We start from the raw sequence: 24,769 nt of genomic DNA on the forward strand, positions 1-24,769 counted from the left end.
ATTAGTATTCACTGGTAGTACATTAGTATTCTTTCTCTAGCTTGGAAATCTTTCAAATCGAGAACAATTATTATTCCACAATGCCTGAAAGCGATGTCTGAAAGATTTTGTAGTGTGGGTTTTTATAAAGACTACTTAAATTAAAAAGTCGATAACCACAATTCACCAACTTCACGTGGACCCCAAGGGTCTCCCCAGCTCCCTTTAGGAAATGATCGGTCATACTCACGCAGATCTGCCTTCCACATCTAGTTTGCCTGGATTGACGCCCTTTTTGGCAAGGATTGAGGACACTTTTTCTACATCTCCCCTTTCTGCTGCTTTCATCAGTCGGTCATCATATTTGTTCCAATCTGCTACATGCTACAAAAATGAAAAAGAAGTAAACATGCATCCTCTACATTCTATACTAGTAAGACTTTCTAAAGAAGGAAGGAAAAGCAGTACAACATAATACATCACTCAGTTTTCAAGTGCATCCCAAACTTCCTTCTCTCTGCTGCGCTGACTTCACAAAAAGAACCTTTCCAAAACACGTGATTATATAAGAAATATTTTAAATTACACTTTGGAGAAAAAGGATGTTTCTCATATTCTCTGTTGTTCTTTTCAGAAACAAAGAAAGGAAATTAATAACTGTTGAACCCCTACCCTGTGTCAAGCATGAATTACTCAAACAACCCTAGTAAACTAAAATTATCATCCCCATTTCACAGATTCGAGAAGTCAAGGCTCCAGGAACATGAAAAGACTTAAGTGGCCAAACCCAACCATAACTTCTCATGATTTCCAAAATCAATGTGCTTTTCCTAACCTCTAACTTTCAGATTTGTCTCTGATGACATAGCTCCCTCCCAAAATTCTCAGATGCAGTGGAATTCTGTACACATTTTAAAAACCCCTCCTGTACACATTTTAAAAACTTGTTTCAAAGTACTGTTGGAAATACATTGATGGAGAAAAATTACACACACACACACACACACACACACACACACACACCACTCAATAGAAAAAGCAATTCATTATGCATAAACATTTGGATAAAAATAAATTTCTACATAGAAAAAAACTTTAAAAAGGACTCTAAACTATTAACTACTTAAAAATCCTAAAATAATAGGATTACAGGTGACTTTCATTCTTCTTTTTTACATTCAAATATTTTTCTAAAAAAACGACTTTTTAATTTTAACAAAAACTCAGTGCACATTTTAAAAGGAAGAGCAAAGGCAATTTTTTTAAAAAAAATTGTAATTATATCAAGATTATCTTTAGCTTTGATTGGAGAAAATATATTCAAGACATTCTGAAGCCAGTCATTTGGATCTCCTCTTAGTAAGCAGAAATGTAGCACCCAGCACTAAAACATACAGTATTTAAACAAGTAAGGTTATAACCTTTCAAATATTATGCAGTAAACTTATTGCTAAATTCTGTGTTAAGGCCTATATTATTTCTAGAACAAAAAAAGATGTACACATTTTTCACTTAACTTACAAAGCAATTCCTATGTCCACAAACACCGTAAGAAATCTCTGGGGGAGGGAAATGAATCATTTATATGATGCATAGCCTCTAAATGTTTGATCAGTATGATTATTTTTTATCTACTATCCTCTCCAAACCAATAACAACAAAAAATCACCAATTTTCTAGCTAAATAAACAATGTATTCATTAAATACTTGAAGTGAAAAATAAATATGAAAATAAAAACATTAAAATGTTAACTCACTCCTGAAATGTAATCTTTCAATTGAATCTGGTTCAAGTGCCTACAACAAACTTCAGAATTGTCTCTAAATTCATCAAACGTGGAGATGAACCCACTTCCCTGTAAGTTCAAAAGATCAAACTGACAACTACGAGTAGAGGCAGCCCTATTTATTGGCTGAAAGTCTAAAGTACTTTTTAGGCATCCCCTTTCCTTAGCGTTAAAACAAAACAGTTGACTGACTCTAAATTGGAGAGTGGTTGAAGATGTATGTAGGCTTAGGGACTGTTTTCAGATGCCTCAGGGATTAAGTCATGTTTAGGACACAAATACTTGCTCTGCATTGATTAATTTATCCTTGCAATAAAACAATCTCAACTTTATTTCCAAGTAAACTCTCTGGTGGAGGAAGGAGCCATTTAAAACACTGAAAATGTTAAAATCTTAAAGTAAAGCTTTTAAAAAGATAATTAAACGTGATTAAAGTCTCATATGATCGTGTGATTTTCACCTCTCCTCAACCAAGCATGCAGGGTTTTCCATTTTGCTCCCCTGTCAGTTAACAGAAATACTGCTTAATTATTAAGATTCTATTATGTGCTTTTTAAACCTAAAAAAAAGAAACAAGAACGTTTGTTTTCTGTCACTAACCCCAACCTGTTAATCAGATAAATCAGAAAGAATATAAGACAAAGAAACCAGACTTACTAAAACCGTAGTACAGTTTCAAAGAACACAGTTCAGAAAGCCTAACAGGGAATCTCGTTACCCTGGACGCCAGGGATACCTACTCTGTTCTTAGCAGCACAAGAAAACCAACAGTTCATCATAGATGGGATTGAGTTTCTTGTTGCTACCAGCAAACTGCTTCGCATTGAGTTACAAATCTCTGCAGCTCGCACAGGGAGCCCGCAGCCGCGCTCCTCCGCGACTCGGGCCCTGCGTTACAGCTCTTCCCGTGCTGCAGTCCGCATGCTGGGCGGACTTAGCTCGGATCTCGAACGATGTTTTCCTCGTCTTCGGGATCCTTCTCCGCCTTCATAACGCTCCAAAATGATCCTCCGGGCTGCGCAGAACCTGCTGGAGAGCAGCTCCTCCGAGGCAGGTACCGTAACTCCTCCTATTTGTTATTCTTTAGAAGCTGTCTTTCAAAGCTGTCCCTCTCCGGGGCTCCCCCTGGGCAACGTGAAGTGCACTGGGCATCCCGCTGCCTCAACACTGCCACACGGACGCTGCAGTGCACGGTAACACTGGCCACCTCCAAATCCTCTGTGGACAGCGTGGACGCTGTCTCCCATTGGTCGGGTTCTATTTTAGATTCCATAGGACCTGACAGCTGAGTGATAGAAAGCAGAAGCTAAGAATATACTGCAAACGCATGCTTCTCCTCTGAGTAATCAACTTCAGGTCTGCTGGGTTGGGGGCCACGGCCTTAGACACACTGGAAAACGTGCTACTTATATCAAAACAACTTGGGTGACATTATGGCAATATTGTTAAGAGGCACATTCGGTGACTCCACAAAACAGTATTTAATACCGGTTTCTGTCTTGGGATCATCTAGCATGAACTTATAATAATAGCTTTGATTCACGGAATATAAAATTCTTTTTTAAGCAAATGTGTCACACTTTAATTTAAGGAAACACACACAGACACAACACTTTCACGTTTTCTCCGTTCTCCTCCCTCCCCGTATCAGTCTCCTTCTGCACAACCAGGTGTCAGTTTACAGCTGCTGCCAGTCTGTCTCCTCACATGTTAAATGAGAAGCGCCAGGGGCACTGCCAAGACATTAAATAGACTGCATTACGATCACCACTTTCCCACCAATTTTAAATTTAACCCAGTACTCTTCGTTTCCAAGTTTAGTGCCCTGCCTGATATGACACTGATTTTATCAGTGGAAAATCAAATTGAGAGGGTTCAGGGATTAAAATACAAACTGACGAAATACTAAAGGAGGCAAATGTATATTCAACACTGAGCTAGACTGTAAATAAAACTCCATTTGGGGACCAAGCAGGCACCTTAATTTCTCTACATTCGCTCTGTTTAACATTATCAAGGATGGTAACAAACATCTATCGGCAAGCTCCGCGATGTGTTTTACCTTCCAGTTACCACAACAACACGAGAGTAGTTCACACGTCCTCCAAAAAAGGCAGATTTGGGAAGAGTTTCACGGGAATGCAAACTATTCCAACCTCAGTGTTTACAGGAAGGAGGACACTGCTATACTACAGATCATCCTGCCACGTATGAACTCCATCAAGAACTCCACTTCCTACGATTTAACTTTAAAATATTAGACAGATACTCTAACTATAAAACATATACGGGCATACACCACAATGTATTGTTTCTGAAACAATGATTTGTTTTTTCTCAAATCACATGAGACATCACAATCGGTTTCTTGGCTGGACCCAGAGACTCCACCCAGTATATTTCACCCTTCTTCAGAGGAAATCTGGGCTAGAATTCAGGCTCTGTCCTTTGGTTAACAAAGAAAGCACATTCTTTCTAGAAATAGGACAGCAAAGGCAAAGGAAATAAAAAGAAAGGGGGAAACCTGTTATGAGCATGAAAAGCCATATAAGGAGCTGTCTGTGCTCAGCAAGGCTCAGGGGACAGGGTTTACATGTCCTCCTGCAATGCAGGTGTTCTGAGCCTCCCAGCGTCCGTCTGTGACTTCATCTCCGTTCCTACTCTCTCACCTTCCTTCCCAGGTATTGCCCAAGAGCTCTAGGTAAATCCCCACCTTTGCTGTCCCGTCACTGAAAGGTTCTTCCCTCACCTTTTTTTAAAAAAGATTTTATTGGGGAAGGGGTAGAGGACTTTGTTGGGGAACAGTGTGTACTTCCGGGACTTTTTTTTTTCCAAGTCAAGTTGTTGTCCTTTCAATCTTAGTTGTGGAGGGTGTTGTTCAGCTTCAAGTTGTCCTTTCAGTCTTAGGTGTGGAGGGCGCAGCTCCAGGTCCAGTTGCAGTTGCTAGTTGCAGGGGGCACAGCCCACCATCCCTTGCGGGACTCGAGGATTTGAACCGGCAGCCTTGTGGTTGAGAGCCCACTGGCCCATGTGGGAATCGAACCGGCAGCCTTCGGAGTTAGGAGCATGGAGCTCCAACCGCCTGTGCCACCAGGCCAGCCCCCTTCCCTCACCTTCTTTCAGATTCTTCTCAAACGTCACTTCCTCAGAAGGCTTTTCAAACCTCTGTATCTAAACAACCTCAGCCCCACTCGCCACTCGCCACTCTTTATTTTCCTGCCCGGTTTTACTTTTCTTCATAATACTGATCAGTATCTGCCATTATGTCATGTATTTAACATACTGATACTAACAAGTACAACTTTATTAGCTTACTGCCTATGTCTGATATTTGCTTCAAAAAATAATTTAATTAGTTTAAACTAATGAATTCCACAACACATTAAAAGCATTATACTCCATGGCCAAGTGAGATTTATTACTGGAATGCAGGGATGTTCAACATATGAAAACTGCAATGTAATATAACACATTAACAGAGAATTAAGAACAAAAATCACATGACCATCTCAATCGATACAGACAAAGCATTAGACAAGATTCAACATCTTTCATGATAAAAACACTCAAAAACTAGAAATAGAAGAAAACTATTTCAACATACTTTTAAAGGCCATATATAAAAAGTATACAGCTAAAATTGTACTCAATAGTGAAGGACTGAAAATTTTTCATTTAAAATCAGGAACAAGATAAGGATGCCCACTCTCACCACTTGTGTTCATCAAAGTATTGTTAAGTCCGAGCCAGAGCAATTAGGCAAGAAAAGGAAATAAAAGGCATCCAAATTGAAAAGGAGGTAAAATTATGTTTGCAGGTAACCTGCTCTTATATGTAGAAAACCCTAAAAACTCCACAAGAAAAAAAAATTTGTTAGAATAATCAAATTCAGCAAAGTTGTAGGATACAAAATCAACATACAAAATAATTGTTTCTATACACTAACAATGAACAATCCAAAAACAAAATTAAGAAAACAATTTCACTTATAGCAACATCAAAAAGAATATAATAGTTAAGAATAAACCTAACCAAAAAGGTTAGGTTTGTATACCAAAACCTATAAAACATTGCTGAAAGAAATTAGAGAAGACACAGACACAATACATGGAGACATCTGTGTTCATGGATTGGAAGACTTAATATCGTTAAGATGTCAATACTACCCAAAGAGATCCACAGATTCAACACAAACCCTATCAAAACTCCATTTTCCATTTGTTTTTGTAGAAATAGAAAAATCTATCCAAAATTCATACTGAATCTCAAGGGAACCCAAATAATCAAATAATCTTGAAAAAGAAAAACAAAGTTGGAGGTTTCACACTTTCTGATTTCAAAACATATTACAAAGCCACAGTAATCAAGACAGTGTGGTATTGGAATAAAGACAGATACACAGACCAATGAAATAGGATAGAGAGCCCAGAGGTAAACCCTCAAAATAATGGTCAAATGATCTTTGACAAAAGTGCTAAGACTACTCAAGGCAGAAAGGACAGTATCTTCAACATATGGTGCTGGGGAAACTGGATATCCACATGCAAAAGTGTGAAGTTACTTTATGCCATACTACAAAAATTAATTTAAAATGATTAAAGACCAAATTTAAAATCCAATTACAAAATTCATAAAATAGAGGGAAAAGCTTAATGACATTGGATTTAACAATTTCTTGGATCTGACCCCAAAATTACAGGCAGCAAAAGGAAAAATAAGCAAATGGAACTATATCAAACTTAAAAGTTTCTGTACATCAAAGGAATACAATTAACAATGAAAAGGCAAACTATGGAATGGGAGAAAATATATGCAAATCATGTATCTGATAAAGGGCTAACATGCAGAACATATAAAGAACTACAACTCAATAACAAAGAAACATATCCCAATTAAAAAATTGACAAAAGGCTTGAATAGACGTTTCTCCAAAGATGGTATCAAAATGATGAAAAAGCATATAAAAAGATGCTCAACATCATTAAGTATTAGAGAAATGCAAATTAAAATCATGATCATTTCAGACCCTTTAGGATGGCTACTACCAAAAACAAACAAAAAAGACCAGAAATTATGTGTTGGCAAGGATGTGGAGAAATTAGAACACTTATACAATGTTGGTGGGAATGAAAAATGGTACAAACACTATGGAAAACAGGATGGTGGTTCCTCAAAAATTTAAAAAATAGATCTACCATATTATCCAGCAATCCCTCTTTTGGGTATATGTATATCTGAAAGAACTGAAAGCAGGGTCTCAAAGAGGTATGAGGGTATGATAAAAAAAAATACGGTGAATGTTTAAATTTAAAAAAATTTATTACAGTAAGAGACACATTGCTATTAATCCCCCTCAAAATACTCCCCTTCACTTCGAATACACTCATCCCATCGTTCTTGCCACTTTCTGAAGCAGTTCTGGAAGTCCTATTTCATGAGTGTCTTTACCTCATCCTCCATCATAACACTATGTGTCACACATTGCTTCTGGTACGGCAATTTCTGTCAAACAAAAACATTAAGGTGTGTCCTCATCCATCTTACTCACTGGATCTGGCACCGTGTGACTTCTGACTCTTCCCCGAAGTCAAAATGATTCAGGACATGGAGGCAGCCACGACAGCGCAACTAGACACTCACCAAAGAGAACTTCCAGAACTGCTTCAGAAAGTGGCAAGAACGATGGGATAAGTGTGTTCAAAGCAAGGGGGAGTATTCTGAGGGGGATTAATGGCAATGTGTCTTTTACCGTAATAATTTTTTTAATTTAAACATTCACCGTATTGTTTGATCATACCTCGTATTTGCACACCCATGCGCACAGCAGCATTACTCAAACTAACCATGAAGTGAAAGCAATCTAAATGTTCATCAATGGATGAATGGATAAACAAAAAGTGGTTTATACATGCAATAGAATATGATTCAATCATAAAAAGGAAGGAAATTCTGTCATGTGCTACAACATGGATGAATTTTGAGGACATTTTGTGAAGGGAAATAAACCTGTCTCGAAAAGACAAATACTGTATGAGTCTACTTATAGAGGTATTTAAAGAAGCCAAATTAACAGAAAACAAGAAGTGCTATGGTGGTTACCAGGGCCTGGGGTAAGAAGGACAAGGGGAGTTGTTGTTTAATGGGTACAGCATTTCAAATCTGCAAGATGAAAAAATTATTGTGATTAGTTGCACAACAATATAGTTAACACTAGTGAACTGTATACTTAAAAATGGTTAAGATGGTAAATTGTATGTTTTTTTTTACCACAATTAAAAATAAACAATAATAAAATAAAAAATGCAATCTCACAGAGTATCATTAACACGCTTAATATTAACAATTTTTTTAAAAAAACAATCGAATGGGTGCGGGCATAGATGAAATAAGATTCGCCACATGTTCATAATTGTTATCATACTAAACTATTATCTCATCTTCTGTATATTCCGTGTACTTCTGACACATGGCCCAATAAATGTGGTTGATGCATAAAATTTTAAACTACTTTACGTGTAAGCTTAATTACATGTAGGATTATCACCAAGGCCCTTCGCTGACTCATTAGTATGGCGGGAAATGCTCGTCCTTTCCACTCAATCCTCTCTGGGTTACAATGCAGCTGTTGACACTTTAACACATGTCAGTGAGTACACAGCCATACACTGACAAGGTGAGCTCCATGGTATCAGATGAAAGCACGCCAAAAAGAAGCAGGAAGTTTTTAAAAGAGGATCAGTGTTTAACATATATTCTAATAAATACATTTACATACTCGGGCAGCGCATTGGTTTGAAAATGAGATATTCATCAAAATCAGAAGGCAGCAAGTCAAAGTATGGTAAAAGTCAAAATGCAGACGTTTCTAGAGAATAAATGTAACATTCTAACACAAAGCAGTTATTCGCTAGGTAGACCTAACAGGATGATAACTTTAAACTCTAAATCAACATAAAGAAAATTATTTAAAGTTTTAACAGTGACTCCCTCATATTAATATCAATTGCAAATTCATAACTTTTTCAGAAATAATGAAAATTTTTTTTAAATTTTAAAAGGCATATTCATTGTAGACGATTTTTATATATTATAGTTAAGTTTATACATGAAAATAGAGATGACTTATAATTCCACCATGCAGAAAAGACCATTATTAAAAAATCTGTACATGCACCTCTAATCTTTTTTCTGTTAAATGGTCTAATCAATATTTTTTTTTAACGTGAATGAGTCTAACAGTTGCTTAATTTAGTCAATATTTAGGATCAAAGTTCTCCTGAGAAGAAATTTACAGATGCAAATAAGCAACCAGACTTTAAAATACATGCAAATCCATATAAAATACATGTATTTAAAGAGTGGACTCAACAAATCACAGCTAAAATGATTTGATGACCAGTTTTAGCCCAAAAGCAATTTTTGATACATTATCCAAAAGCGAAATATACAAGATGACAGCCAAACTTGCATAGAAAATTGCTTAAAACCCAGGAGTCATGTTGAACAAAAGTATCTAATTCACAAATCTTAATCATTGGATGCCATGGAGCCTTTTCTGATGAGAGCAATGAACCCTCTCTTAAAAATTATATGAGCACATATTCAGGCAACTTTACATTTATTTTCAGGGGGTTCACTGATCTCTCTACAAATATGGAGTCCACGAATAAACCCCAAGATAAAAGAACCTTAATATAAAAAGGAGTCGTAAGAGAACTTTGCCTTTTATATAATTTTATAAAATCAGTACTGAATAACTGCCAGACGATTATATCATTTATTTGTTCAATAAAAATTTACCGAGCATCTATGTGTAAAGGAATATAAGTACCTCACTCGACATTCAAACATGTACTTGATATGTGCCTCGTCACATGTTGGGTGCTGGATAGACGACAGGAAAAAAGAAGACATGAGACCCGACCTCAGGCATTCACAGGAACAAAACCCAGCCACTTTCTTCAACTGATCTCACAGTATAAACAGACAGACATCTATATGGACACATGCAGAATCATAACACGCTGCAATAATACCGTGTAACAGTAATTACATGTAAGGCACAAAGGTAATTCAAAAGAGGGAAAATCAGAAAAGTTTTGTAGAATAAAATGCCTAAAGCATCTGCTAAAAGATGAGTAGGAAATCACCACCAGCTTTGAAATCACACCACAAATTAGGAAACTACAAACACAACCTGTAGTCCTTTAGGTTCACAAAGCACTTCAGAGTCATGACATGTCACTGAGAATCTATACAGGAATGACACACACACATCTGCAACCCAGGACCATGTATTCAATGATTTCCTGACAAGTCTTTAGTGTCTTCAAAGTACCTCCATGTCCCAAACTAAAAACACATGTCCCTGACATCTGCTCCTCTCCCAAGTTTCGTTAACACAGCAAAGGCTACCATGACCCATGTAGTTGTACAAGACCGAAACCCACACGCCAGTCTTTCTCTCCTGTTCCTCCGTCACTAAGTCCTGTGATTTCACCTGCCCACTACTGCTCACACCGCCTGCTCAGCGGCACGTCCACCTACTTCAAGTTGGCACCCCCCCCACCAGGATGACGCCTCGGTCTCCTAAAGCGTCTGTCCGCGTGCATGCCAGCCCCTTCCCTTGTGTTCTCCACACTGTAGCCAGAGTGATTTTTCCAGAACAGAAACCTAATCCCACCGCCCCCACTACCCCTCCTTGCCACCTCCCCTGTCCCGCCCACCTCACTTAAAATCCTTCAGGAGCTTCCTATTCTTGCAGGATAAGGACCAAATTCCTTAAGAGAACGCACATCCCACAGTGTTGCCCCTACTACCTCCTCAGCCTTATCACATGAAACATTAACACATGTTATACACGCAGAAATTCAGTTACCCTGTTTCCCCAAAAATAAAGACCTCGCCAGACAGTCAGCACTAATGCGTCTTTTGGAGCAAAACTTAATATAAGACCCTGTATATATTATACCATATCATATCATCTTATATCATATGTTATATCATATCATATATTACATAATACATTACATAATATTATACCCAGTCTTATAGTAAAATAAGACCAGGTCTTACATTAATTTTTGCTCCAAAAGATGCTTTAGAACTGATTGCCCGGCTAGGTCTTACTTTCGGGGAAACACAGTAGGATATTATGGGATTTTGTCCACTACAAAGCAATTGCAGTTAGTTGGAGAATGACTAGAGAATTCTATTGCCATGACTTCTTGTCCCGTGCTTTCCATTTAGTTAAGCTATTTCCATTTCTCTAATCATCTGAAAATAAACCTTTGCTGTAAAAATGCAAGTATCTTTAAAAATTTTAAACATCATAAACTTAGATGTATGTGGGCAATTGAGGAATATGCTAAGATTTTCCGTAGTTGGGTTTGGTTGAGTCCCCCTTTATAGCAAAAAAAAAAAAAAAAGGGTGAAAACTTTACATGTGCACATGTAAGCGTTTATGAAACACCTACTATATGGATGGCTTTGGGGACATAGCAGAGAATAAGACAGCCAAAGACTCTATTTTTTTAAACCACTGTAGTGAGATATGATTGACATGTAAAAAGCTGTACATACTTAATGTACACAACTCGATGAGTCTGAGGATAAATAAGTATACACCTGTGAAACCATCACCATCATCAAGGCCATAAATATACCCAAATCGATCTTCTAATAGAATTTAATGTTCTAATGGGAAAAGGTAGGGTAAACAACTAAGGAAAACAAGAAACTCCGAGATGGAAGTGGGGAAGGAGATGTGACGGGAATGATGCAGATAGACTTTCAGGGTAGGTAACTGGGAAAGGTCTGAGAAGGTGACACTGACGATGGGACTTGAATACCAAGGAAGAGCCAGTCTGCGAGAAGTCATATTTCAGGGGGAGCAACTAGTGAAAGGAGCTTGGAAGCCAGGACAGCGGAGGCGTGATGAGGAGGGATCAGAGGAGAGGAGAGCACAGGACGGGGCAGGCGCTGCAATGTGGGATCCCCAGTTTTGTCACAAATGCTTTCAAGAGAGACTTCTTCAGGGACGAAGGCAACTCTTGTTCATCAGGTTCTTCTGGCCACTTTAGAATCAAGTGTAAAAAAATAGTTCATCCTAAAGTACTATTTTTTTCACTTCCAAAAATGTATATTGAACAATAACCAGTTGAACCTTAACTTGCCTTGAAATGTTTTATAAAATTCATCAATTATCCTAACATACTAATAGATAGCATAATCTCTGTCACCCATCACAGACCTAGAAAACTAAACAAACTTTGGAATAAAGTCCACTTAAAAATCCACCACAAAAGAAAAACAGCACCCCAAAAATTAGAATTTCACCATCACATCCTCAGGATAAGGCTCTTCACGAAAAAGAACACAGAAACAACTAAATAAAGTCTTTTCCAAGGGGGAAGAAAAAGTCCTAAATAAAACCTAAACAACATGTACGTTTAGGCAAATTCCCCTAAATATCTCACTGAAACCAAGTACGACAGGCTTCTGTAGTACGTACGCTACAATTACCAACATTCCCTGTTACTAAACCCAAAACAAGCTCTACCACAACTAAAAACTGCAGAAAGCAAAACTCAGGAAGCATAAACATTCCTTAAAGACTAGGCTGCACAATTAACAACTGTTCAACAGCTCACTGCACTCATGACAATTGGCAATACTTCCCCATTCCATTTAGTCCAAAGGTTCTTTATTCCTCCCTCTTGTCTAATGGAAAATTAGAGCTTACATGATAGAAAAAGTGTTAAAATAAACCAGGAAAACACAAGCTATTCACCCAGCTTTTTCTCCCTGACCTCCTGACTCTTCCCTTTCTGTTTTTTCCGTATCTTGTTTAATTATGCCCCATCCACTTCTCTTCCCCTCTCAAGACTTCCACTGCATGATCTGAAAGGATATAGTTAGGATTTGATGGAACAAAAGGAGGAAAGGGAATATCATAGCCTATCAATCATTTTTCTGACCAAGCCAGTAACAGGCTTAATCCTGCTTGATTGGATTTCTCTACATAAAAATGTCAAGGACAAAAAATAATAATAGTGACTATTATTATTGGTTAAATACTAAATCTAACATCTTCAGGACTGAAGGTGGCTGTGAAATCTGAAAAAAACTGTAAAGAACTGGAGTTGGAAAGACTCAGAAAGCACTGTTTTGATAAGACTTCCTAACCACCCAGTTTGATTCTATTCTAGTCTGTTGTATAAATAACCAGACTGTCTACCCTTCCTAGTTCAGGTATTTGTTCCTTTATTAGAAATGTCTAGACACCCAAAAGAGTTTATTAAAAACATAGACAGAAAATTGTCTCTCTAATTTTAATAAGTGTCATTTGTTTTATAATATTACTTATTTCACCCTTCCTCCCTAAAGCACTAAATTCCAAAGTAAATATATACATGTATTTTAAACACAACAAATTGTAATGTGTGCCACAGAAGAATAGAACTCTCTGGCTGGATATGTAAGATTGTATTTAATATCCTCTTTAAAAGGTTAAGCAATTGGTTATTTGGGAACAATAAATATAAACTTTGTCCTTAGAAAATTTTACAGAAAAATGTATTCAAATTAGAGTTCTTTAAATGCTTAAAAGTCATGAGTGAAATTTTTAAAATATAAAGGTAAATAACGAAGGAGGGTCTATTATGCTTCCCACTCCACCCTACACATACCCACAAACAGAATACTTCTGGTGAGTTTTTAACATTTTTGCCACTGTCTGCTATATATATATATCTCAAAACAGGACAGATTTAGGAAGCATTTTATGTTCCTGACAAACAAAACAGATATATTTATAAAAGAGCCTCTGATGGGCTTTGCCTGCAATGAAAAATAAGAGATATTTTTGTTCCTTGGGCTTTCTATCTCTTCTTGGCTTTGCAAAGAAACATTAACTAAATAAAAATGTTTGTTAGAACTCAAAAGACTCTTCAAGAATTAAACTAATAATAAATTTTACACTACAAGCCAATATTTTCAAAATCTGAAATGGGAAATAGATCAGTATATAAAAACAGAGGGTTATAGGAGAATGTATGTTTTTTGTAAACACATTAGAAGAACAAGTGTTGGAGAGGCTGTGGAGAAAAAGAAACCCTCATACAGTGTTGGTGGGAATGCAGACTGGTGCAGCCATTATGGAAGGCAGTGTGGAGGTTCCTCAAAAAATTACGAATAGAATTGCCATATGACCCAGCAATCTCTCTCCTGGGTAGCTACCCCAAAAATCTGAAAACATTTATACATAAAGACACGTGTGCTCCAGTGTTCATTGCAGCTTTGTTTACGGTGGCCAAGACATGGAAACAACCAAAATGTCCTTCGATAGATGAATGGATAAAGAAATTGTGGTATATGTACACAATGGACTACTATTCAGCAGTAAGAAAAGATGATATAGGAACATTTGTGACAACATGGATGGATCTTGAGAGTATAATGCTAAGCAAAATAAGTCAGACAGAAAAAGCAGAGAACCATATGATTTCACTGATATGTAGTATATAAACCAAAAACAACAAAAGAACAAGACAAACAAATGAGAAACAAAAACTCATAGACACAGACAATAGTTTAGTGGTTACCAGAGGGTAAGGGGGTGGGGGGTGGGAGATGAGGGTAAGGGGGATCAACTATATGGTGGTGGAAGGAGAACTGACTCTGGGTGGTGAACACACAATGGGATTTATAGATGATGTAATACAGAATTGTACACCTGAAATCTATGTAACTTTACTAACAACGGTCACCCCATTAAACTTTAATAAAAAAAATAAGATAATTGCTTTTCTTTTTATTTATTGAATGAATAATAGTTCTACACAAATTTATAACTCTATGCACACCGCTATTTTATACAGGATTTCCTTCCAGTGGGTCTTAATATATATGTCTCCCATATTAAAAATACATGGCCAAGTTAATAACAAGAAAGAATTCACACTCTCATGATATTTAGGGCTGTAATAAAAAAAACCAGCAATTAAAATTAGGATTCAATTTCAGAACTAAGAAATACTTCTAAGTGCTTTATATACATAAAGAACTCTTCAAGTCACATCGTTATTTCTACTTTCCAAATGCAGCATCAAGAAACTAAGCAATTTTCCGTGGTAGATTGTGCAGCCGCCAATAATTCCTTTCACTCCTGTAAGACCATCCCTTTGCAATGTGACTCTGCCATGCTTCTCATCAAGATGGCATTTATCCCTCATCCCTTAATGTGGCAGAAGTGACCTTGTAGGACTTCCGAAGCTAAGTCTCAAGACCTTGCGACTTCCTCTCTTGGGACGCTGCTGGTGTAAGGTGAACAAGCTAGCTTCCGAGGACACGAAAGATCGAGACAGAAGAGCCCAGCCATCCAGTCGTGCCAGCTGGCAGGAAGTGCCAGATAGACCACCCAGTGCTAGACGGGCTTCCAGATGACAGCAGCCACACGAGGAACCCAGACGAGACCAGTGGAACAACCGTGCAGCACAGCCCAGTCCAAATTGCTGGCCCCTGGAGCTAGTATCGCAAATAAAATAGCTGTTGTTTTAAGCCACTGAATTGAAACCTAGGACTGTCTGAATCCGGAGCCTACACTGTCTCCAATAATTAAAGCTGCAATTTACTCTTTGGTATGGAAACATATACATTTTGTAATCTAATTCAACTGTATAGCTATTAGACAAGAACAATCAAATTGAGAAACATTTTTGTATCCATTATCTAAAAACAGAAATATACCTTTCCACTGCCTTAAAAGGAAAATAGATCCATACATTGAAATCTGTAATTGTAATAACCTGAAGCTGATAAAATTCTATAGAAAAACTACTTTTTCATCCCCAAAGATACGCAAGTACTCATTAAAAAACTAATAACATTCATATATATGCATTTTAGCCACAAAAACTGAACTCCCCGTGGAATCTAAAAGAAAATCTGAATGGCTGTGCAATAAAAAAATAAGAAATCATTAATTTTTATGACTAATAAAATGTGTGGCTTTAAAGAATAAAACATTGTCACTGTGATGTTTGAGGAATATACGTTCATATTTGAATGGAAACACTGAATGAGGAGGGGGCCATAGCAGAGCAAAAACCACAGCACCTTTTCTGTGTATTCTTTAAGAATTGGCAACATTTTGTGCAAAGGACAAGACAGTAAATACCTTAGGATATGCAAGTCATACAATCTCTGCTGTTAACTACTCAATGGTGTCACTGCAGAATGACAACCGCCATAAACAACGTATAAAGAACAAGCATGGCTGTGTTCAAATAAAGCTTTCTTTATAAAAACAGGCAGCGGGCCATAGTTTGCCAACCTTTATTTTAGGTGTCCAATGATCTTTAGCCAAAACACATTTCGTTCATTAGCTGTGATCAGCAAATTTGTTTGCTGCCTTACAATGAGAGCTATTAGAAAGTACTCTCTGTATTCATACTCTACGATCTGCAAGATAACACTATCCAAATATGATGGCAAATTTTAGTGTCAACTTGGCTCAGCTATGGTGCCCAGTTATTAGTCAAACATGAGTTTATATGTTGCTCTGAAGGTATTTGGTAGATATGATCAACATCTAAATTCCATTGGCTTGAAGTAAAGGAGATTACCCTTGATAACGGTGCTTCACTGAATCACCTAAAGTCCTTAAGAGCAAAAACTGAAGATTCCCACAGAAGAAACAATTCTGTCTCGTGACTATAACGATTTGCCTTACAAATCGCAGATTTCCCAGCTCCCACAATTGCATAAGCCACTTCCTTAAATATATCTCTCATAGGTAGGTGTGTGTGTGTGTGTGTGCGTGTGTGTATGTGTATATGGTCATTTAATGTAATATGACCTTAAATTTTAAAAAGGGTATGCTCTGAGTTTTTGTGTATCATCCAAAACTGTGAGATTATCTGACATTATTCACTCCTCTGCTTCCTTGCGAGATGATTTTATATATATATATATATATATATATATATATATATATATATATATATATATATATATATAAATACATATATTTAAAAATATATATAAATATATATGTTACATTAATATAATCATTATATGTAATATAATCATATATATATATAATAAATCATCCCTAGGTTATCCATTTCGGGATCATTCGTTGATATGTTTGGGCCAACAGAATGTGAACAAAGGTGACGTCCATCACATCTAAGCAAAATCTTGAAACAGCAATCTGGGTTTGGACCGGCCTTCTTGCTTCAATACCTCGTCAAGATTGGCGTATCTAATATAAGAACCGTTCCTTCAGCCTTGGTTCCGGAGGGGAGCCACAGGCTGTTTCTACAGAGCTGACCCACAGTTTACGACATACAGTTAGTGGGAAATACAATTCTGTTATTTCGAGAAGCCACTACAATTCAAAGCAATTACTACCACAGAACTGAACACTGCAGAAATTGGTACCTTAAGTAGGGTGCTACCTTTACAACCACCACCACCAGAAAAAAAGAAAAATTTTGGTGGTGTAAGCTTTGGAGTCAGATGGCAGACAGCAAGAAAACTGTCATTGGAGATTGAAAAATGGCAAACCACATAACGTCGTGCTACTTAAAACTGTTAAGCGTGAAAAATCAGTACCTTGGTGAAAAGCTCGGACTTGTGATTTGCGTCTGAAGTGGAATGGGGGCAGTCGGAGGGACCGAGTCCTTACCTTTGGGGTCTGAGCTAACTCTCAGTAGCTAGTGCCAGAGTTGAGTTAAACTGGAGAACACGTGGTCGGTGCCCACTGAGGACTGGAGAATTGCCTGGTGCGGAAAAACCCACACACACTTGGAGAACGAAAGCACTCGGCGAGTACTGAGCAAAGGAAACAGATGTTCCTCTTTCAGGTGGCACAAACAGATTTGGAGGGGGTGTCCCCACAGAAAGGGACTACAGATATGGACCCACAGAAGCCCAATACACTCAAGATAACTGTACAGACGTCTAGAGACAAATGCACACCTCAAAGAATTGAGGATGTAGTTTTCAGCCTGCTCGTGGATCTGACTCAAATCAGATAAAGACAAAAATCTTTCCACATCACCCCCGGCCCGAGTGAATGGTCTGTTCCTCTTCAAAATCACCTTTGGACCCCCAGCTTTCTACTGGCAAGAAGCAGGCAACACCCCAGGGAGGGCACAGCCAAGAGCCATGGAAAGCGACGGACTAGGGAGCTACACACAGGAGCAAAACCAGGGCCCCATCCAGGAGCACCCCCTAGTGCCAAGAAAAGGAGCCCTCCTTACATGTACCCAGTGGGATTTTTACAATGGCCAGGGACCAGTGACTGCTGTGTGCCTCCATTCCTCCCCATTCCTAGCAGGAATGTCTCCGGTGGATAGCCTCTCCCTGCTCCACTAGGGGATGCTGGAGACCTGAAAGGTAGGAGATACTGGTTTTTGGATCAAGAAAATGTACATTATGTAAACGATGTAGAAACTCTAATGAGGGTCTAGACTTCAAGAATCATGTGATTGAAAGAAATTCTTGAGGTATTTTCCTTGAGGAAAGGATGGATACATTTTGTATGCAGAAGGAAAGAAAGTTACTATAATAGTTGTGATCAAGGGGACAGATTGTAGCCGGTTATATTATTGTTCTCTATTTACCACTCCATCCTTGAAAGAGGCTTACACATCCCCGCCCACTGTTCCCCCAGTGGGAAGAATACTGGCCTCACTGACTTTGAGCCTAGCCATGTGACATGCTTTGGCAGTCATGAAGCACCCCACACCTGAGCAGAAGCTTTAACAGGTATCACAAGTTTCAACCAGCCAGCCCTCTGAGTTCTCACTACCGTGCAAATAAATGGCAGGGCCAGTTAGGGGCTGCTCCTTCAGCCTGGGTCCTGGAATGAAAACATGTCGAACATAGGGCAACACTACACAGGCAGCTCAGAGTCTACATTAATGTAACATTGTTATAAGCCACCAAGACCTCGGGGCTATTTGTTTCTGCAGCAAAGTTGGTTAATACAGAAATCAAATGACACAAAAGGTAAAAAGGGGAGGAATTACGTGATGCATAGCTATTGTTTAGTTGCTGACTGTAGTGTAAGATGCCCCTGGTTGTAGGTGAGTACAGTCAGGGAAGGATCTACATTTCTACAGCGACTTTGGGTATGGGCAAAATAGATTCTATAAAGAATAAGTCAGTTCAGTTTAGTCACTGGAAGTGATGCTGTGGCGAAAATGAAACTGAGGTTGCAAACTGGTATTTTAATATTTATTGTTAATAATATACACTTCGCATAGACTTCACATAGTCCTCAACTATAATCAAAAAAGACTTATATTACCATCTTCATTTTCCATGTAAAAAGAAACTTAGAGAAGTTCAGTAACTTGCCAAAATTAAATAGCTACCAAGTGACAGGATTCAAATTCAAATTCAGGATGATCTAATTCTCAACTTCAGCTTTTTTCTATACCATGCTATCACAAAAGGACAGATTACTTAGTAATCATTCCATAAAAGTGATAACTTTATACTATTTACCAATTCTATAAGATGCAAGAAAAACCTGATACCATGAACTCAGTTCTAAGTCTGAATCCCATTAAATATATTATTCATAATGAATTTTTTCTTTTAAACTCTAAAATGTTCTTATTAATGTGACAACTAAGAAGCTAAAACTTCTATTTCTACTCTATAAAATTTTCTTAAATTTTGACTATAGTGATTCAGAATTTTGAAGATTCAGATAAGTGATGGCTTAAATTTACCTTGTCAATATGAAAAAGATTTCCCAAGCAAATTAATAACGCATTAAAATGATGGGTGATACATTTTAGACTAAAAGAACAAACATTTTAAACACTTTATAAACCATTTAATAGCACACTACTCGTGCAAGCTACAAATAAAAGTTATTTTTTATTACATAATACATATGCATAGCAAAAAAATTAGACAAGACTAATACGTATTCCAAAACAGGGAGGGAAAGGAAAAGACAACTTAGCAGAACCACCATTAAGATAGGAACAATAACTTTACATTTTGTTACACATCTTTCCAGACTTCTTCACAATACCTACATACACATATACTTTAAATCAAAATGAGAACATATTAAACATATATTCCATGTAAACAATTATTCTTAGTATGATTTGAATAGAATTCCTTATGAATGAATATTCCTAACTTAGAATTCCAAAGCTTATTAAAATAATCTTTCTGGCTCCCTCTGCTGGCAACTAAGAGAAGCTTTTTTAAATTCAATTCAGTTTGAAAAATCAAAGTCAGAGAAGCACTGATTTATCATTACTAAAAACATCTTTAAGAACCTGTCTGAATGTACAGTTTGGCCAGAAAGTGTACAACGCACAATTTTTAGTGAATTCCTGTGAGCGAACAGGGATCTGGCATCGGAAAAACCTGGCCTGAGTTCCCAGCGTGATCACTTACTTGCTAAGGACCCTGGATTAAATTACTTAATCCTTCTGAGCTTCAGTTTCCTCCTCTTCAAAAGAAGTTAATACCAACTACCTCATTAGTTATAAGAATTAGAGTTCCTATATTTCCACTTTGAGTACTGGCCCAGGGTAAGTGCAAAATAAATGGCAGTGAAGAAGTGCTGCTGCTACCACCACACAACCGTCAAGATGCTGAGTTTGGTTAGGTAGCGTAACTATTAAAGAATTACTAGACTCGTACAGCTATCAAATCCAAACAGATTAACTTTTAAAATATAAACTTACTGTACTTACTCTTTTAATAACTTCCTACTGTTCTCAAGATCAAAATCTTTAACATAACTCTAAGATTCTTCAGAGTCTGGCCCCTGTTGACCTCTGAAGTGGAGACTTGAAGTTGGATACTTTCTCGCCAGCCCTCCAGTCCCTTTTCATTGTGAAGTTCTTCAAAAGTACCAAATTCCCTCACAGGGTACCTGGAAACAGCATTCCCTTCTTCTACGCTCCTTACCAGGGACTCATTTTTTTAGCTCTCCGCTCAACTTTTTCAGGGAGACTCTGATTTCCCAGACCACGTCAGGCCTTCCCTAGGATACATCGCAGTATGGCTCTCCTTCACACAGCTCACCTCGTAGGGCTGTGGCTCACAGAGCGGTGGCTCTGTCTGTAAGTGTGTTGGCGCTCTCATACCGTCTCCTGCCATTGGCCTGTCTACACACCTCAAGGCCAGGAATACACTGTGTGCTCACAGCCTAGCCACTTGTCTGCACGGAACAGGCACTTAAGTATCTGTTGAGTGAGTGAACAAACTGAAAAGAACAAGTACTGAAATTAAAGAATTCTTTCTACACCTGACTACTTCAGATAAAAGGTGGCCATACAAGTGTAAAATAACATTGCAAATATTTTGCTTGGTACTGCTTCTCAGGCTAACGGGTGTTTATCAAGTTTGACAGAAGATCACACATAGAAATGTCTTTAACACATACACTCACAGAAAAAGGCGTGCCCTTCAAAGAGAAGAATTTTTAAGAGGGCAGAAACCTAAATATATGATAGTCCCCTTAACACTTCTGATTTAAATTTTTAAAAATTTTACTATGTATGTGGTTTGTTTCTATAATAAATATTCAATTGAAAATTTGTCAGAAACTGAGTGTTTTACACTGTAGTATAGGTGTTACTTTTCAAGGAAATCTGTGGTAAATAAATTAGTAGAGCTAACAGTAACCAGCTAAACGGTATGCTTCATGATTCCTTTGGGGACTATGCGTACCTCACAAAACCAAGGTCTACCTGTGATTGCCTTAAAGAGTGAGAACTTTTTATAGATTAAACTCATTCTATACATAGTAGCATTTCCACGTACATAGTAAATTTTGTTCCTAAATGGTTTTTCCTCTATTCATTTAAACCAGAAAAAGATCTGGAAAGCCCCAACCAACCAAAAAAAAAAGCAACAAGATTTGCAATACATCTCTTAGATTCAGATCTTAGATAGAATATTTGACAGTTTTTTTGGATAGATTTTTATCTTTATTTGAGATTTTTAGCAAATTCTATGACTCTGAAACAGCAACTGTCATTTTCCCCACAAGCTGCATTATGATGTATAGAAACTCGAAAAATTAATTTCTCCCTTTCTTGTGTTAAAGGAAATTAAATTTTAAAATACGTCTCACATATAATAGAATCAAGTGCTTGGGGGGGGAGGTCACCCAGTCCAGGAATGGTAAATAGCATTACATGTGGCCGCTCCCATGGGGAATATGGAGAAATCAATCTTAACACTCTTGCCTTTTGACCAAGAAGTATGTTCACAGACCCCTGGTCCCTGAGGATAAGGCACAGTCAACAATGTTAAGAAAAGCACCGTCATTTTAACTGTCACAGGGAACGTTTGCTACAAATGGCGGTGAATGGAGGTAGCCAACAAATGGTAAACATTCCTGTTTGAAAAGGAAATCTTTCAACTTTCACAATGTCCTTCCAACCTTAAGGAGGACCGCTGGTGACAGATCTCTTAAATTCGCCACAGTCTCCAAGGAGGTGGATGGACTGTGATCGGACTTAGTAATATATTTCCTACATTATCATTGGACCAAGAAACAGGAACCAAGAGCGGAACGCAACTGGAGTACCTATGAATGAACCTGAGTGAGAGCAGAGGTGCATGTCAGGAATTCTGACACTGACCATGTAGGGACAATCCAAGGAAGATGACAGGACACCAAATCAGCAAAACACCACGGTTTCAAACACTGGAATCTGATCGTTCTTTCCCACTCTTCTGATGCTACTACCTTCATCAAGCACGCTTCTGATAAACTTGCTTCCCCATAGAGAGAGACTGGATGAAGTATCCAGCCTACTAGTCAGCTATTTAGTTCTCATTACACATTCATAAGATGACATTTAATACCTCTGTGAACGTTCAGTGTAACTCAGCATCTTCGAATCCAATCCAGATGGAGTTTCGTCTTGAACAAGCCTAAAGTGGATTGATCAAGGCGACAGAAGGCCTTCCCCTGGCCAACAGGAAACTGACTCTCCCCTAACAAAACGTTTAATTCTAACTTTTAAAGATATGTATCATATGAGCAGCACAGAGGAATTATAAAAAACTGTAAACAGCACTGATTTTCTCATTAGATTAGAAGCATGTCCGTTGCTGCTCTTTTCATAATGAATCTAAACCTCTCCAAAATTCAGGTTTTAAAAGTGCATATCCGCTAAATAGTTTCTCCAATTATTCTCGTTTCATTTAGCTTTAATTGTCACCTGAACTAGGGCTAAGATCACAGAGCTCCGTACACTGAAAAGATACGCAAATATTAAGGTTAATATTAAGGTTGTAAGATGACAATTTTAAGAAACAAACATTCAGAAAAACAATGGGAGGAAATAATCAGTTAACAGCCACGGAACGTGGGATTAAAGAAGACCTGAATTCTTTATTTTTTCCCCTGTTTTTCTAAATTTCCTACAAGGAGTATTGTTCTGTTCAGGCAGGCTTTTTTACGTGTAAGAAACACGCATTCAGCTGCCTTAAGAAAAACAGGATTTTTCATAAAGATATACTAAGGGCTACAACGGAAATCTAACAGAAAACCAATAATGGGGACCACTGTCGACAAGTCTGGAGCTAGAGGGTGGCCAGGGCGTCAATTCTGTCCTCAGAGCCTCACGGAGACAATGTAAGTGGCTGCCCCTGAGTGCTCCGTGCCACACACTGCTCACCGCCAGTCCGCGCACATCTCTCCCTTCCCCATCGGCTGTGAACGTTCTTTCTCTGCTTCCACCTTCAACACCAAATTTCTTTCACTTTAAGTATCAGGCTGTGGTGGAGGTACAAGAAGGTTAGGAAAACAGGTAGCTTTTGCTTAAGGACGGAATTTTACTTTTTTAGATTATGAATTGAATATGTGTGCACGGTTTTTAGAAAAATCTAACTACAGAGAAGGGCTGACAAAAAAGAAAAGTCTCCCTCCTCTTCCCTGACATGCTGGGGAGGGGGGTAATCTACAAACGGAAAATTTACATTTATGTTTCTAAAACTCGTAAATATATTACTTAACGAAGCACAATATCTATAAAGTATTTTCATTTTCTTACTAAAAAAACAATTATTGTATGACAACTAGAAAATGCACATAACCAAAACAAATACGTTACTTTAAAATTACATGATATCATTATCACATAGAAATAATATGAAGCACTCTAATTGGTTGGTTCTATTTTAAATTGATATTTTTCTGAACTTTATGGTCCACAGAGCAGATAAATTTAGATTGGCAAGCTATTTAAAAGTTATTTGAAATAGTGCATCATGGTGGAAATATTTTAATTCCTGTTACACTTTTCATTTGTCCTGCATAGGTTAAACTGGCTAAAAGGAAAATAACTGAGCAAGTGTTCTCAAAAACTAAAGCCACCAATTATACAGAAGGTATTGATGTTTAAGACTTTCATTACTGTATACCTTCAACCTGCCCTACGCCTTCCTCTTCATATGGACGGTTACCTCAGATGGTGGTTTTAGTATCTTTTTAATTTCAGAAATTTTCCTCAAAGAAATCACTACTTTCTTTGAAATAAACAAAGAAAGAGGAGTTGCTCCGTTTAAAAGCCGGGTCCCTTTCCTGGCTGTTCTCTGTCCTTGCATTACCTGAGACACTACACAGAGCAGCTCAGCCACTGCAGTGGGCAGTCCATTTGTCCATTTGCATCAGAATGACCGGATGCGTGTGTTTAGTCAAAACGCAGCCCGACACCACTCTCAGTCCTCTAAACCCATCTCGTACAGTATGGTCTAGGAACGTGTTTGAGGACCCCATATTCCTGTACCCCTTAAATACAGAAAACTGTTTCTAAGAGGCTGGTGAAGAATTTGGTGTAAATTTTTCCAACTAAAAAAAATTTCTCCACTAACCAAACTAGAAGTATGCTAATAAACTGTCCTCCCACTCCCTCTTTTCACAGAATAAATATTTCTTGGACATCTTGACACGTCACATATAAGTAAATACAGAAAGTTCTCACATTCTAAG

At 37.8% G+C, this 24,769-nt stretch overlaps 1 protein-coding gene across 1 annotated transcript in view; it reads right to left on the reverse strand.

The window, feature by feature from the left end:
- The window catches only part of UACA (uveal autoantigen with coiled-coil domains and ankyrin repeats), an 84,387-nt gene that overhangs the window by 36,972 nt on the left and 22,646 nt on the right, over positions 1–24,769 (reverse strand). The window contains 1 exon segment of the mRNA XM_033107969.1: positions 230–363. Coding sequence (XP_032963860.1) covers positions 230–363 — 134 coding nt within the window.

Source organism: Rhinolophus ferrumequinum, chromosome 6 (assembly GCF_004115265.2).
Source record: "Rhinolophus ferrumequinum isolate MPI-CBG mRhiFer1 chromosome 6, mRhiFer1_v1.p, whole genome shotgun sequence".
Taxonomy (NCBI): Eukaryota; Metazoa; Chordata; class Mammalia; order Chiroptera; family Rhinolophidae; genus Rhinolophus; species Rhinolophus ferrumequinum.